Below are 16,936 nucleotides of genomic sequence, written 5' to 3'. Positions count from 1 at the left end.
AACGTTCTTAAAAAGAAAGAATGCACCGGAGAGCTCAGCAACACCAAAAGACCTGGAAGACCACGGAAAACAACTGTGGTGGATGACAGAAGAATTATTTCCCTGGTGAAGAAAAACCCCTTCACAACAGTTGGCCAAATCAAGAACACTCTCCAGGAGGTAGGTGTATGTGTCAAAGTCAACAATCAAGAGAAGACTTCACAAAAGTGAATATAGAGGGTTCACCACAAGATGTAAACCATTGGTAAGCCTCAAAAACAGGAAGACCAGATTAGAGTTTGCCAAACAACATCTAAAAAAGCCATTACAGTTCTGGAACAACATCCTATGGACAGATGAGACAAAGATCAACTTGTACCAGAGTGATGGGAAGAGAAGAGTATGGAGAAGGAAAGGAACTGCTCATGATCCAAAACATACCACCTCATCAGTGAAGCATGGTGGTGGTAGTGTCATGGCGTGGGCATGTATTGCTGCCAATGGAACTGGTTCCCTTGTATTTATTGATGATGTGACTGCTGACAAAAGCAGCATAATGAATTCTGAAGTGTTTTGTGCAATATTATAAGCTCATTTCAAAGCCATTGTGGTGGTGAATAGAGGCCAAAATATGAAAATTTTGGCCTCTATTCACCAATGTCAATGTCCCAATATTTATGCACCTGACTGTATATTCTAGGTTATATGTATGCCAAATAGAGCTCTGCAGGGCAGCTAAGGATGGAGGGTCCAGTTTTTTCCAAGAAGATGCAATTGCACAATTAGCAGCATTGAGAATATGTCTAATAAGAGATTGGGTGAGTTTATCACAGCTATTGATAGGACGCGGGAGAAGGATAAGCACAGGGGGTATGGAGATACTCGTGACCTGTAGAATCAACCTATGTACTTTCTCCCAATAGCCTTTAATTTTAGGGCAATGCCACCAAATGTGAGCCAGAGACCCCTAACCTCCACAGTCCCTCCAGCACCTATCTGAGGACTGAGGGAAAATGGCCCGAATTCGAGTAGGGACCAGATACCACCTATACATTCTCTTATATGCGTTTTCCTTGATTCTGACACAAATGGAAGACTTCGCCGTCAGCTCGCGAATTTTGATCCATTCTTTAGGATCCAAAGGAACGCCCATGTCTCTTTCCCAGGCCGGTTCGTGCGGCTCCTTTAAGGGCCAGTTTTGACCTAGGAGAAGGTTATAGAAAGTGGAAATAAGCCCTTTAGAGCCAGAACGGAGTAAGCAGAGGGACTCCAAAAGAGAATACGATGGATGAGACCCTGAGCCAATTACCGTGGTAAAAAGATGACGCAATTGGAGATATTGAAAGTATCTTGTAGGTATACCTAACCTATCTTGCAGATTGGAGAACTCAGGAAACGGGCAAACAGGAGCAATATCTCTCAAGAATTTAATATCCTTTGCCGTCCAAGGGGAGAAAGATTTATCGTCCAATCCAGGTACAAAATCCCCATTATTCCATAGTGGAGTCATAGCGGGGTGATTCTGAGTCAAGGCAAATGCCCTATTGCAGTAGTCCCAAATAGACAGAGAGAAGCGAAGGGTTGGAGGAATAGAAAGGGAGGGCGGTCTAAACTTGTGATCCATCCAAAAGAGAGAGTAAGGGGAATGAAAGGTAAGTAGCCAAGCTTCTAAGTCCACCCAACCCCTAGTGCAGGACGGAGCATGTGCAAGAACAGCCTGGGTTAAGTGGACAGCTAAATAGTATTTGTGGAAGTTTGGTAGCCCCAAACCCCCCTCTCTACCACGGTAACATAAAATACGAAAGCGGACTCTAGGTTTACGGCCCGACCAGACAAACCTGGAGACCATCCGCTGCAAGGTAGCTAAAAAGATCGAGGGGACTCGGACTGGGAGCGTCTGAAACAGGTACAGAAATCTTGGAAGCACATTCATTTTGATGGCGTTAACTCGTCCAGTCCAAGAAATAAAATGAGCTCACCAGGTGTTCAGATCTCAACGAATCCTCTCTGAGTGGAGGGAAGTTGGCAGCAAATAATTTATCGTAAGTGTTGGTGAGGTGGATACCGAGATATTTTATAAATCGGGAACACCATCGAAAGGAATAGGAGCTACGCAAACGAGAGATAGTCGTGGGGTCCAAGAGTATAGGTAAGACTTCCGTTTTATCCTGATTTATTTTAAAATTTGACAGGCGACCGTAGGATTGGATTTCTTCAAAGACCGCAGGGAGAGAAGAGATGGGGTGGGTCAAGGTGAGAAGGACATCGTCCGCATAGAGAGCCACTTTATGGTGAGACTGATCAACTGAAATGCCCATGATTGTCGGATTGTTGCGAATGCTTGCTGCTAGGGGCTCCATGATCAGGGCAAAGAGGAGCGGCGACAGAGGACAACCCTGACGGGTGCCATTTAGGATACTGAAGGGAGAAGAAGCAAAACCGTTGGCCAGGACCAAAGCAGATGGGTTAAAATATAGAGAGGTGACACCATTTATAAAATTCCCTCTGAAACCAAAAACATGAAGAGTGGATTTCAAGAAGGTCCAATCAACCCTGTCAAAGGCCTTCTCAGCATCTAAGGCCACCACCAGGGCAGAGAGCGACCTCGTGTTAGCAAAATTAATGAGGTCAATGACCTTCCGGGCGTTGTCAAAGGCCTACCGGCCGGGGATAAACCCCACCTGATCACGGTGGACCAAGGAGGGAATAACACGGGCGAGGCGAGAAGCCAGGAGCTTAGCAAAGATTTTCAGATCAACATTAAGAAGGGATATTGGTCTGTAGCTAGCGCACGAGTCGGGGTCTCTACCTTCCTTATGAATAACCACTATCTCAGCCCTGGTGGTGGCCTCATCAAACATCTGACCCGACAGAACAGAGTTATAAAGGTTCAACAGCAGAGGAGACAGGGAGGGAAGGAATATCTTGTACAAAGCTGCAGTAAATCCGTCTGGGCCAGGGACAGAAGAGGACTTCATGGACTTCACCACCAGCTCCAGTTCTTCATATGTGAAGTCTTCATTGAGGGCAAATACCTGTGATGCAGATAAGCAAGGCAATCTACATGAGGTAAGATATGTAGAAGTGGCTGCAGAAAGAGAGGAGGGGGGAGCTCACGATTTTGAAGAGAATAAAGCGAAGAGTAAAAGTCCCTAAAGATATTAGCAATAGATTTGGGGTCATATTGAGGGGAACAAGTAGGGTCTAGAGTTTTCAGGATCCTATTTTTGGGTGTGCTTAGTTTGGAGCTTACGCGCTAAGATTCTATCCGCCTTATCTCCACGCTCGTAGAATCTTTGTTGCAGCCATTTGAGAGTACGGGACGCCTTTGACGAGAGAAGTTGGTTCAGTTGGGCTCTACTTGAGCGAAGTTGGCGAAAGAATTTATCTTTAGGAAACCTCTGGCACTTCTCAGTTAAGACTGAGATTTTAGCCTCCAGATTGCAGATTTCCTTTCTTTCTATTTTTCTACGGGTGGAAGAAATTTGAAGGAAATGGCCCCGGAGCGAAGCTTTTAGAGCTTCCCAATTAATCGCATGTGAAGTTTGGTCAGGGTCATTGTGTTGATTAAAATCAGTGATTGCCTGAATGATTTGAGTACGAACATCTGGGCGTAAGAGAAGGAAGTCGTCCAGTCTCCACTTAAACCTATGGGGGCAAATGGAAGGGAACTCTAGGTCCAACAACACTGCTGAGTGATCAGACCAGGAAACTGGGGAGATCTCTGAACTATGTAAAATGGGAGTTTAGACGATCTCTTGTTGTTGGCCAGCTACCCAGAAATTCTTCACCTCCATCTACAGGTAACCATTGCCTTTCTACAAACGCACGGTTGGCTGATCAACTGGAAAAAGTCTTCCTTGACACCTTCTCAAAGAATGGTACATCTGGGAGCCCTGCTAGACTCTGCTTCAGAGAATCCTTCTAACGGCAGACAAAAACTCAGTATCACAGCACCGGGTGCGCAGACTACTACACAGTCACCGAGTGTCAATTCACTTTGCAATGCAGACCCTAGGATCTATGGTGTCCACCTTTGACATGGTGGAGTTCGCTCAGTTTCACTCCAGGCCCCTACAACACCTGATTCTCTCCAGGTGGAATGAGCTCCCCCATCTGTTCAGATCCCAGATGATGGGCCTCTGCCCAGAGGTTCACCTGTCCCTAGCCTGGTGGCTACAGACATCCCACTTGAACAAGGGCCATCCGTTTTGGATCCCGGACTGGGTACTCCTAACCACGGAGGCTAGCCTCCGCGGGTGGGGCGCAGTGGCCGGCCAGCACTCCTTCCAAGGGCTCTGGACTCCAGCCGAGGCAATCTTGCCTATCAATGTCCTGGAACTCCGAGCCATCTAGAGAGCTCCTACCCTGGCTCAGGATATTCTTCACGGCAGGCCAGTACAAGTGCAGTCCGACAACGCCACGGCATTGGTTTACCTCAATCATCAAAGAGGTACTCGAAGTCGGACACAATGGCAGAAGTGTCCCACATTCTCACATGGGCTGAACGCCATCTCCCAGCAGTCTCCACAGTGTTCATCCCAGGAATTCTCAATTGTGAAGCAGATTTTCTCAGCCATCACGATGTGCATGCAGGGGAGTGGGCTCTACATCCAGAAGTCTTTCAGCTCCTGGTGGACAAATGGGGACTACCAGATGTGGACCTCATGACCTCATGACACAATCACAAAACTTCCAGTGTATGGAGCCAGGACAAGGGACCCCAACAGGGCCTTCGTGGATGCATTATCCGTGAGGTGGACCTTCCATTTGGCGTACCTCTTCACTCCAGTCTCCCTTCTTCCTCTGGTTCTTCGGAAGTTCAAACAGGAAGCGCACACAGTCCTGTTGGTGGCTCCAGCTTGGCCCAGACTTTAAAGTCTCTCCATAGATAATCCTCTTCAACTTCCCCTTCGACCAGACCTGTTGCCTCAGGGTTCCTGTCTACATCTGGACCTGTCCCGCCTGTCTTTAATGGCTTGGCTCTTTAATCATCCCTCCTAAGGTCTAAGAGATTTTCTAGCTCTCTGGTCCAGACCATAATCGGAGCGTGTAAAGCGGCCTCTGCCAGGATTTATTACTGGTATGGCATACATATTTCCAGTGGTGTGCCCCTAGAAACTATGACCCTCAAGTTTTTAAAGTTTCTAGAATACTTGCCTTTCTTCAGACTGGACTGGATCTTGGACTCCGCCTAGCATCTCTGAAAGTGCACGTCTCTGCCTGCTCCATCTGGTTCCAGTGCAGAATTGCTCCTCTTCCAGATGTTCACACCTTCCTACAGGGTATTCTATGTATTCAACCCCCCTTTGTCCCTCCAGTGGCTCAGTGGGATTTGTCAGTGGTTCTCCACGCACTTCAGGAACCTCCATTCGGACCCCTGGAATCGGTAGATGTCAAGTAGCTCACTGCAAAGACTCTGTTTCTTCTGGCTATAGCATCTGCCTGTAGGGTATCGGATTTAAGGGCGCTTTCATGTTGCTCCCCCTTTTTGATCTTTCATCAGGACAGGGCTGTTCTTAAAACACGCCCTGGCTTCCTTCCCAAGGTGGTTTTTCGTTTCCACCTTAATGAGGATATTGTGGTTCAGGACTTTCAATCACCTGACCTCTCAGCAGGTGAGGCTTCTTTGGATGTGGTCCATGCTCTGAAGATCTACATGGACCGTACTAGTTCCATCTGGAAATCAGACTCCCTCTTCATCTTATATGGATTCCATAAGAAGGGATGGCCAGCTAACAAACAGACTCTGGCCAGATGGATTTGCATGACTATCTCACAGGCTTAAACGCAGACTGGACTTCATGTGCCGGCTACAGTATCTGCTTATTCTACTCGCTCTGTGGGTCCATCGTGGGCAGCCCTCCATGGCGCCTCTGCTGAACAACTATGCAAGGCGGCTACATGGTCTTCTGTCCACATCTTTCTTAGGTTCTGTGCCTTTGATACATTTGCCCCTCAGGATGCTTCCTTCGGGCGCCGAGTTCTCCTCTCCACTCAGGAGCGTCCCCGCCCTTGAACAACTGCTTTGGGACATGCCCATTGTCTCCCTGTGGAGCCCTGTGGACCCTGAAGAAGAAATGGAGAGTTATGGTAAAACTTACCTTGTTAACTCTTTCTTCGAAGTCCACAGGGCAGCCCCCCCTGACGCACTTGGCTTCTATGGGTTTCTTCTCTTGGTCACTTGTTTCCTTCTCTGTGTGAGAGTGTGATTCTTCAGTGTACCAGTCTTCCTTCTCTCCTATCCTGCCTTGGACTTGTTAACAAAACTGAGTTGCCCTGAGGTTGTGGGTGGGGTATAGGGGGAAGGACCAGAGCATTCTGGGATTGAAAAACCTTTGCTGTTGGTGTCCGGTCCTCCAAGTCCCACCTACACCCCATTGTCTCCTTGTGGACCCTATGGACTTCGAAGAAAGAGAGTTAACAATGGTAAGTTTTAAAATATCTCTCCTTTTTTAGGGTAGCACAAATTTAAAAATGTTTTTATATTGTGATGCTTCTTTATACTTTTAGTAATTGACTATCCATTTTATATTTTGTTGTAATCAAGCAAACATGACAAAAATAGTAAGATAACCAATGATCTGTAGGTTAGGATAAGCTCACTAGATAGTTGGTTCCAATCAATAGATCTACAATAAAAAGGTCAACAGTGTCTAGGTAGACACACCAACTGGTCGATCAGTACAAAAGGTCAACATGGATGAAGATCAACAGGTGCAAAATGTTATCGTGGTCAAAAGGCCGCCGTTGAAATGGTCGACACTTATTGTTTTATTTATGGTTAGGCTGTAGAAAGGATGCTATAATTAGGCACTAGGTGGGACGGTTAGGGTTATTTTTATTTATTATCTTTTGTTTATATGACGCCACAAGTGTTCCGCAGCGCCTTACATAGCACATAAACAAATAAGTGAACAAGAAACCAGTGATTTACAATACAGTACAATGCAGGACAAGGACATGGTTTACATGCATTGCTGCATTATCGATCATAATACTCAAATAAGCAGCTGGGCGTAAGCAACCAAGTGTTAGGTACCTTAGTGGGGAGTAAGGAGTAGGTGAAAGTATAAGTAAGGAGAAGCACAAGTTGGTAGAGGACCCTGCTCATGAGAGCTTACATTGTAAAGGGGAGGGGCAGACAAACAGGCATGACACAGATGCGGTAGACGGGGATGAAGGAGCATGTAGCAGCCAATCAGCTTCTAGCTGTCATTTTTCTGACATAACCTGTAAAATGATAAAGGCTGATTGGTTGGTACTTTATCTCTCCAAGATTTGATAAATCACCCCCAGGGTTTGATGAAATAGAAGTTTGAATTTCTATAAAAAAAAACAACTTTTTTTTTATTGTGCACTTTGGACACTTGCCCAAACATTGCTGCCAGTGTTTTAAAAACCACTCCATAATTAAAGCGCTCATAAAGGCCCCTATACACGGCATGATATACGCGTCGATCCCACAGATCGGCACGATATAGGTGCTATATCGTGCCGTGTATGGGCCAGATATCGTACCTGATATCGTGCTACACGCTCCCGCGGGGTCGTACATCGCATCCCCAGATCTTCCTGCAAAACCATCTGATCTGGGATGTGATGTACGATCCCATTCAGATGAAGGAGGGGGAACCCGGCATATCGTGCGGTCTGCGGGGAACGCACGATTGCCGGCGGTGACAGCACGATCCGTCTGCCGACGGATCGGCAGTCTCCCTACACGGTGCATCGCACCTTTAGACTTCTCCATTTTAGTCACTGTAATGAATGATCTCAATTTGAAGCGATTAGAAGCTATGCTTTAAACATGGAGTATAAAATGTCTGTAAGACTTCGTCCTTTGGTTGGGGAACGCTGGCCAAGGAGTTACTGACTGAAACTGACCATACAGAGTCTATTTATCAAAAAAAAAACACTTAACCTTATGAAGCTCATGGTTAAAAACATATCTTCATCTTAGGATGGTGTTAGACGTAACAGTCATTGGGGGTTCTGAGAGGCTGTGCTGGGCTCCCCTCCCAGATCAAATCACTATACGCTGGCATTAGGCTGCCGGTGACAGGGAGCTATCCTCGCAGAGGAGCCAGGTTTTTAACCAATGATAGCAGCTGCAAACAGCAAGACCATAAAATAACTACTGTTGGGGTTTTTCTAAATATCTAGTTAGTTTGTTCACCATGAACAAGACTTTAGGATGGATGGAGGTTATGAAGATCAACACAGGTTAGGTACTTACCCTTACAGTTAGGGTTAGGCATCAGGAGGGAGAGTTAGGGATAGGCACCGAGGGGGAGGGTTAGAAAACAAAAAACACATGTTGACTATTTTTGTGTCAACTTTTTGTACCTGTCGATCTTCATCCATGTCGTCCTATTGCGTGTCTATTTTTCTACTTCAGGGTCCATAGGGTATCCACAGGATACCTTGGGTATAGGTGTGACGTCAGTCGCAGGGCACCAAAGAGTTAAGCTTTCAGCCTCCCAGGATGCACTAGGTCCCCCTCCTATACCCCGCCCCCGGGCCAAGGCACCTCAGTTTAGTTTGGTGCCCGGCCGGAGTCGGGTGCACCTGTTGGAGTGGGGGCTAGAAGAGCCCCTGAAGCTTATTCTTCATGCAGCTGTGGCTGCACATCTGGATGAACAGCATGGACAGTCAGTCCTGACGTCCATGCTGTCTTCCCTACACCCCGCCGGTACCAGAACGCCGGTACTGATCCGGGGATGCTGGTGGGCGTCTGGGGTCACAGCTAGCGGTGACCCCAGATGCTCCGGACCATGGCCGGATTCAAGGGGGACAGAGGTAAGCAGCGGGGTCCCGTGGTGGGTCCCCGCTGATCACATGGTCCTAAGTCCCCAGGCAGGGGGCTCCCTGGGGACTGGCTGCAGCGTGGAGCCAGGCGACCAACCTGCGCTTCCACTACCCCCTGGGACAGCGGACCGCAGCAGAGCGGTAGCGCTGCGGCGTCCCAGGGGTTAAATGCATGCCAGGGGAGCGCGCCTTCCCTGTCTCACAGCCGGCGCCTCCCCCGCTGCACACAGCCCTCTCTGCATGCTGCCGACTGGTCCTGTGGCAGCGCTCCTCCCCCAGGCCAGCCTCCTCTCTGCTCCTCGGCGGCCATCTTCCCAGAACGCATGGTGAACGCTGCTGGAAGCGCTGGACGGAAGCATCGTGGTCTGGGTCCCCCCGCATACCTCTCCTCCGCTGTGGTCAGGTCTGTGTATGCAGCGCTGTGTCCTACCAGGCCCTGTGTCTGTGTAGTTGAGTGATCAGCGCTGTTAGTGCAGGAATTGTTATTTTTCTGCATTGTATGTGACTGTGCTAGCGCTGCTGCCTGTAACTTTTCTTCTCTAAACTGTCAGCTTTATTACTGTCCCTGTTCTTCTGCTAAAGCCCTTGCGGTGCGGTGCTGCAGGGTGGTCTCTCGCCTATTTAATACTTAATTGGTGAGAGAGGTCACATACGTGGTGCCATCATGTCTGAAAGTGATTTTCCCCTCCGGCTACAGTGTACCACGTGCAAAGTACCGTTAGCGGAGGGGGAGGGTAGCGCGGAGGGCCTTTGCCGGCAGTGTTTGTCCATGGCGCGGCCTATTACGGTTACAGCACCGGTACAGGAGCCGCCCTGGGCTTGTTTCGCTCAGGCGTTAACAGCTTTAGTGGGCCAGTTAGCTCCGCAGCCCGCGTTTACTCCGATGGGTTTGTCCCAGCAGTCTGTGGTGTCGTCACCCATGCAGGGGTTCCCACAACAATTGGTGGTACCCCACAGTCTCCCTATTTCCCCGCTCCCGGGTTCTCAGGAGCCAGCGTGGGTTAACTCCCTGACGAGTTCTGTACAGCACTTGTCGGATGTGTTGCAAGGGGAGTCTGTGATGCGGCCTCATAAAAGGCCGGTGGCGTCTCTGTCCGCTCCTTATGAGGATGACGAAGGGACGTCTGATGATGGGGAGATTCTGGATCCTTACGATCAGGAACCTCTCCATACTAAGGACGCTGATGCTAAGTCCAAAGTATATATTCCTGGACTTATTCGGGCGGTCCGCACAGCCTTGGTGATTGAGGACGAAGTTCCCCCAGCGGCTAAATCTAAGTATGCCTTTTTCAAAGATGTGAAGGGCGATGCCACAGTCTTTCCTCTTTCGGGTCAGTTGGTGGACCATTTAGAGGAGGCGTGGAAACAACCTGGCAAAAGATACCAGCCGCAGAGACGCCTGGCGGTGGCTTATCCGTTCGCGGATAATTATTTTGCTAAGTGGGAATCCCCTCCACAGGTGGATTCTCACGTGACCCATCTTGTCCGTAGTGCCACATTGCCGATGCCATCCATGTCCTCCCTTAAGGATGCTACGGACCGCAAGGTAGAAATCTGCCTGAAGTCCGCTTATTCCCTTGCAGGGGGGGCAGCACGGCCGGCTATGGCCATTTGCTGGGTTGCCAGAGCGATGAAGCGCTGGGCGGATTCATTAGAGGCTTCTTTTGAATCCGACTGTCCGGCCGATCAGGCGGAGTTGATTGGCAATCTCCGTGATTCGGCCACCTACATCAACGAGGCGGCTCTAGACATTAGTACTCTGGTGTCTAGAATTTCTTCAGCAGCGGTAGCTGCTCGTCGCACCTTGTGGCTGCGATCCTGGAAGGCGGACGCAGATTCCAAGAAAGGTCTGGAAGCGTTGCCGTTTACCGGAGAAGTTCTCTTCGGTCCGGATCTGGATAAGATTGTGGCCACGCTGGCGGCAGCCAAATCTGCCTGTCTCCCGTCGGCCGCTGCTCCTTCTGGTTCGGGACCATCGTCCTTTCGGTCATCTAGGGCCCAGGGCAGGCCCAAACCACAGTCGTTTCCTCGACAGGCTGGCCCTAAGAAATCGGTCAAGCCCCGGAAGCAGGCATGGAGTACCAGACGTCCGGCCCCCAAGCCAGATGACAAGCCTGCGGCCTGACGGTCCGGGCCTCCCTTTGGGGGATCCCAGGGTGGGAGGCCGCCTGCTACAGTTCGCCCAGTGTTGGTCGACCACTACGACAGACACTTGGGTTCTGGAGGTGGTTTCCCACGGATACGCCCTCTCATTCCGGCACAGACCCCCGGCTCGCTTCTTCACCACGGGTCTCCCATCAGACCGGAACAAGGCTACGGAGCTGCGGAAGGTATTGCACACTATGCTCCAGGCTGGAGTTATAGTGGCGGTTCCATTCTCCCAGAGGGGCCAGGGTTTCTATTCAAATCTATTTTTGGTACAGAAACCCAATGGGTCATATCGTCCGATTCTCAACCTCAAAGCACTCAACAAGTCTTTGCGGGTCCCGAAGTTTCGGATGGAGACCCTACGGTCCATCATTCTGGCGCTGGAACCTGGGGACTACTTGGTGTCATTGGACATACAGGACGCTTACCTGCATGTCCCTATTCTTTGGCGCCATCAACAGTTCCTCAGGTTTGCAATCAGCAGCGACCACTTCCAGTTTCGGGCGTTACCTTTTGGCCTGGCAACAGCACCACGTGTTTTCACCAAGGTGATGGCGGTCATGGCGGCTTCTCTGCGGCTGCAGGGAGTCCGCATGTTGCCGTATTTGGACGACCTGTTATTGGTGGCAGGATCTCCAGAGCTCCTGTTACGCCACTTGGACCTGACCATTGCACTGCTGCAACGGCACGGCTGGCTAATCAACTGGCAGAAGTCCACTCTAATCCCGTCTCGGAGGATTCTGCATCTTGGAGCCTTATTGGACTCGGGACAGCAAAAGATCTTCGTGACGGAGGACAAGATCTCTGCTTTACAGTCAAGGGTGCGCAGTTGTCTGCACAGCCGCCGGGTGTCCTTACACTCGGCGATGAGGTTACTGGGCTCCATGGTGTCGGTGTTCGACATGGTGGAATACGCCCAGTTTCACTCCAGACCTCTGCAGCACCTGATCCTGTCCAAGTGGAACGGGCTGACTCAGTCTCTGAAGTCCCAGACGATTGTGCTCACCCAGGAGGTTCGCCTGTCCCTTACGTGGTGGTTACAGACGACCCACCTCAACAAGGGACGTCCGTTCTGGGTTCCAAATTGGGTCCTGTTGACAACGGACGCCAGTCTTCGGGGCTGGGGAGCAGTTTCGGGTCCACACTTGTTCCAGGGCAGGTGGACGCCGACAGAAGCGGAGCTTCCAATAAATATCTTGGAACTCCGTGCGGTCTTCAATGCTCTCCAGCAGGCACAGCGGTTTCTCCAGGGTCGCCCGGTGCAGGTCCAGTCGGACAACGCTACCACCGTGGCCTACATAAACAGGCAAGGAGGAACTCGCAGTCGGGCGGCTCTCGTAGAGGTCTCTCGGATCCTGGTTTGGGCGGAGCGCAATCTTCCGGCCATATCAGCGGTCTTCATCCCGGGAGTGCTCAATTGGGAGGCGGACTTTCTAAGTCGCCAGGACGTTCATCCGGGGGAATGGTCCCTGCACCCGGACGTTTTTCAACTACTGGTGGACAGGTGGGGTCTTCCAGAAATCGACCTCATGGCGTCCCGGCACAACAAGTTGCCGGTGTACGGGTCTCGCACAAGAGACGAAGGGGCGTCTCTGGTGGATGCTCTGTCCGTCCGGTGGACGTTCCGGTTCGCATACCTGTTCCCTCCGGTCTCCCTTCTTCCACGGGTAATCCGGAAATTCAAACAGGAAGGAGGGACGCTCCTGTTGATAGCTCCCGCGTGGCCCAGACGGCACTGGTTCTCAGACCTTCAGGGTCTGTCCGTGGACATTCCTCTGCGGTTGCCGCTACGACCGGACCTTCTGTCTCAGGGTCCTTGCCTTCACCCGGACCTGACTCGGCTGTCTTTGACGGCGTGGCTGTTGAGACGGCCATGCTGAGGTCCCAGGGGTTTTCCAGCTCTGTGGTGCGTACCATGTTACGAGCTCGGAAACCGTCTTCCGCGAGGATATACCATCGCGTGTGGCATACGTTCTTCCAGTGGTGTCGACCGAGAGGTTATGCACCGCGGGAGTTTCGTCTGTCTCGGATTCTCGCCTTCCTGCAAGCGGGACTAGATCATGGGCTTCGCCTTGCTTCTTTGAAGGTACAGGTTTCGGCCCTATCTGTCTGGTTTCACCGTAGGATTGCTACAATCCCGGATGTGCGCACCTTTATGCAGGGTGTTCTCCGCATTCAGCCGCCCTTTGTTCCACCTGTGGCGCCTTGGGATTTGGCTGTGGTCCTGAGGGCTCTCCAAGGACCGCCGTTTGAACCACTGGGCTCAGTGGATCTTAAATGGCTAACAGCTAAGACTGTTTTCCTTCTGGCCATTGCTTCGGCCAGACGTGTTTCTGAGTTAGGGGCTCTTTCTTGTAGACCCCCTTTCTTGGTTTTTTATGGGAACAGGGCAGTGCTCCGCACTCGGCCCGAGTTTCTTCCCAAAGTTGTTTCCCAGTTTCATATTAATGAGGAAATAGTTGTTCCGGCCTTTAACTCACCGGGTCTTTCCGTGGGTGAGGCCTCTTTGGATGTTGTGCGGGCCTTAAGGACTTATGTTGACCGCACTTCTTCGTTTAGGAAGTCGGACGCTTTGTTTGTCCTCTTTGGCTTCCGTAAAAAGGGTTGGCCTGCTTCAAAGCAAACTTTGGCAGCCTGGATCCGTATGGCTATTTCTGAAGCTTATCTTCATGAAGGCCTACCGGTCCCTCCTTCTCTGAAGGCTCATTCCACTAGGTCTGTGGGTCCTTCGTGGGCAGCTCGACGTGGTGCCTCGGCAGTTCAGATCTGCAAGGCTGCTCCGTGGTCTTCTGTCCATACCTTCGTGAGGTATTACAGGTTTGACACCTTCGCCTCTCAGGATGCTTCCTTCGGGCGGCGGATTCTCCTTTCTGCACAGGAGCGTCCCCACCCTTAAAGGATACTGCTTTGGGACATCCCCAAGGTATCCTGTGGATACCCTATGGACCCTGAAGTAGAAAATATGAGATATGGTAAGAACTTACCCTTGTTATCTCTATTTCTACGAAGTCCATAGGGTTCCACAGGACTCCCGCCCTGTCGCACCTGTGCTGCAGATGGGCTTTGCTCTGGTCACCGGTTTTCCGTCTCCCTCTGGTGAGAATGTGATTCTTGTATGTGTCCAGATCTTTGTTCTCTCTCTTCCTTCTCCTCCTCCGGCCTATGGCTTGGTAACTAACTGAGGTGCCTTGGCCCGGGGGCGGGGTATAGGAGGGGGACCTAGTGCATCCTGGGAGGCTGAAAGCTTAACTCTTTGGTGCCCTGCGACTGACGTCACACCTATACCCAAGGTATCCTGTGGAACCCTATGGACTTCGTAGAAATAGAGATAACAAGGGTAAGTTCTTACCATATCTCATATTTTGACTATCTAATTATTTTAGATTTTAAGCCACACCCCTAGATAGTACTGTAACAAAACACATTGTCGTTCTTCATTTTAGATTTATTATGCTTACAGAACAACCTGATCATATGTATTTGTATGTATATTTTACAGTACAAAGTAATTGTTCCAAAGATTGGGAACATTATGGACCTTTGCACAGCTCTTTCTTCACTGTCTGATATTGCTCCAGAAAAGGTATGTATTATGTTTTTACATGCCTTTTCCTGTTCTTTATACAGTTTCATAAACTAATTATATTCATTTTGTTTTTCTACCTCTTATGTTTAGATGGTGGTCACAGATATTTACAACCATAGATTCCACAGGATATTTGCTATGGATGAAAACCTGAGTAGCATTATGGAGCGTGATGATATTTATGTGTAAGTTTTGTAGTGCACTAAATGTGGCTTGTTAAGTTAAAGAGGTCAAGGGCTAATTTAAAAAAGTATTAATAAAGTTTTATATATAGTTGTCATACTAGGTACATTTATGAAAGTATTTTATAGAAGTGTCCTAAGACACGTGAATGTTGCCTCTCTGCCTACTGGTCAATACAAAAATGTGTGAGGTTTGGGAAATCAAACTGTAAACCAATTTAGGTGCAAGTTTTGATGGTGCGACCAACGGTGGCATCTAAAAATGCATCAATGGTATTGCAGCGTCTATAGGTGCTGGAAGTGGGAGTTAGTCCTTGCACATTCATATACATTGATATACACAAGGGAAGGGCTTTGTAGCAGCATATGCGTAAAGTCACAAGTGTGGTACCGCCAAGTGACACAGCTGCAGCTGCGTCCATCTCAGAATCAGGCCCTGGGTGTCTGGTTAGCAGTAGCTGGTATGTTTCTGTAGACTGAAATAAAAGTAGAAATTATGGGGGTTTTTTTTTTTTAGAAGCTGATTGAAGTAAAAAATTTAGCAGGGGGTACATAACAGGTGCCAGTGATTGTTTGCCTTATGTCTTGCTGAATATATCTTCTTATAGACAAGTTTAAATGTTTTTATTGGTATTCAACCTATAGGGCTGATTCTGAGTTGCACGCAGTGTGGCTGTAGTCGGTAGACGCTGAAGCCTAATATACTGCCTTATGCTTATGTGTGAATCCGTAGGGCTAATGCGCGGGTTCACACATCTGCAAGCGGACACCAGTGCCACTAATTGATTTTACGCCAACCGCCGCGACAGTCATCGACAGTATCGGCACTTAGAGCAGCCCATTGCTTAGGTGCAAGAGACCCATCAGGGCAAGGCTTTCCTTCTCTGTACGCATGACTCAGAATTGCACTGAGTGTTTAATCCACTCCCATGACACTCCCACAAGTCAGGGTTGTTCCGTGCACTCTCATTTTTTCCGGCCTGAAACGCACAATATTATGGAAAGACATTTGACCAAATTCCATACAACTCGGATATGTAAAAAAAAATGCGCTTTATGCAGAAACTCCCCTTTTGTATCTGTCCACGGTGATCCTCCCGACTCAGAATCACCCCTATGTCTGGATTAATCACTACTTCCTGGTTTTATGGTTTGATATGATATGATCAATTTAAATTAGAACCTATGTTCCTGAATTGATTTTTACTAGTTATAACATACTTCTGCATAAATTGGATATGTTTTTTTTTTTTTCTTGCTGATCTTAGTATATTATTATTACCCTTTATAAATTTGGTGTCACAAGGGGTCCACAGCGCCTTACAAAGTACAAAAAAGGAATTATTCCATAAAAGTCAGAATAGTCCTAGTAATTTGCATCTGCTACAAAAAAAAACATCTGTTGTTTCCTTTCCCCAGGTGTGAATGTCCACTATTCAATGGGTGGATGAGTTAAACATAGCTGTTCATATTTAAATATGCAATTAGCCAGTAATACCATAGTTAGCCATTTGGCACATGTGAACTTTACAATCTAGGATGTTGTGTGACAAGTATCAAAAATCCGTATTTAAAAAAAAAAAAAGTACTGTTATTTTTTTTTTCCTAGTTTATAGTATATCCTTCTAATATAGTCACTAAATTGCAATAAACATAATTTGAACTTGTATGCATATTAGTTTGTTTTCAAGATTGTAACAAATTGAGTTTGTACTTTAGATTTGAAACATCAATCAATAGAACAGAAGATACAGAGCAAGTGATAATTCCTATTTATTTACGTGAGAAGTTTCGCCATACTAGTTATAGTCATCACCATGGTTCAACATTATTTGGCCAACCTTTTCTTATGACTGTGCCTAGAAACATCACTGAAGATAAGCTGTATAACCTCCTTTTAGCAAGAATGTGGTATGTATTCCAAGATTGGTTAGTAGTAATGTGACTGGATATAACCTTTTAAAATCTACAGTACTTTTTCTGTCATATTTTTGCAATATGTTTTTAGTTCTACAAACCTATGAATCAGGACTGGCGATAAGAAAGCTTTTATATTGCTGTTTATCACAGCGATTAAAAAATCTGTTTTCATCCAATTCACCATACCCCGGCAATACTGACTGGCAGCAGTAAGAGGACTGTTACTGCTGGATCAGCCAGTCCTGGTCTTGTCTGCACATGCAAGTTGGGTCACACTTGCTGGGGTTCACTGGAAGACGGATTTAATAAA

General features: G+C 48.3%; 1 protein-coding gene across 5 annotated transcripts in view; it reads left to right on the top strand.

Annotated features, from left to right (window-relative positions):
• USP15 (ubiquitin specific peptidase 15) overlaps nucleotides 1-16,936 on the top strand; it is a 163,332-nt gene that overhangs the window by 116,176 nt on the left and 30,220 nt on the right. For all 5 annotated transcript variants that reach the window (XM_088478112.1, XM_088478115.1, XM_088478111.1 and 2 more), the window contains 3 exons: nucleotides 14,438-14,521; nucleotides 14,615-14,709; nucleotides 16,426-16,617. In XM_088478112.1, the coding sequence (XP_088334238.1) occupies nucleotides 14,438-14,521; nucleotides 14,615-14,709; nucleotides 16,426-16,617 (371 nt within the window). The remainder of the gene's footprint in view (nucleotides 1-14,437; nucleotides 14,522-14,614; nucleotides 14,710-16,425; nucleotides 16,618-16,936) is intronic.

Source organism: Taudactylus pleione, unplaced genomic scaffold, assembly GCF_031769625.1.
Source record: "Taudactylus pleione unplaced genomic scaffold, aTauple2 ptg000207l, whole genome shotgun sequence".
NCBI classification, from domain to species: Eukaryota; Metazoa; Chordata; class Amphibia; order Anura; family Myobatrachidae; genus Taudactylus; species Taudactylus pleione.
This window is presented reverse-complemented; position numbering and strand designations above follow the sequence as displayed.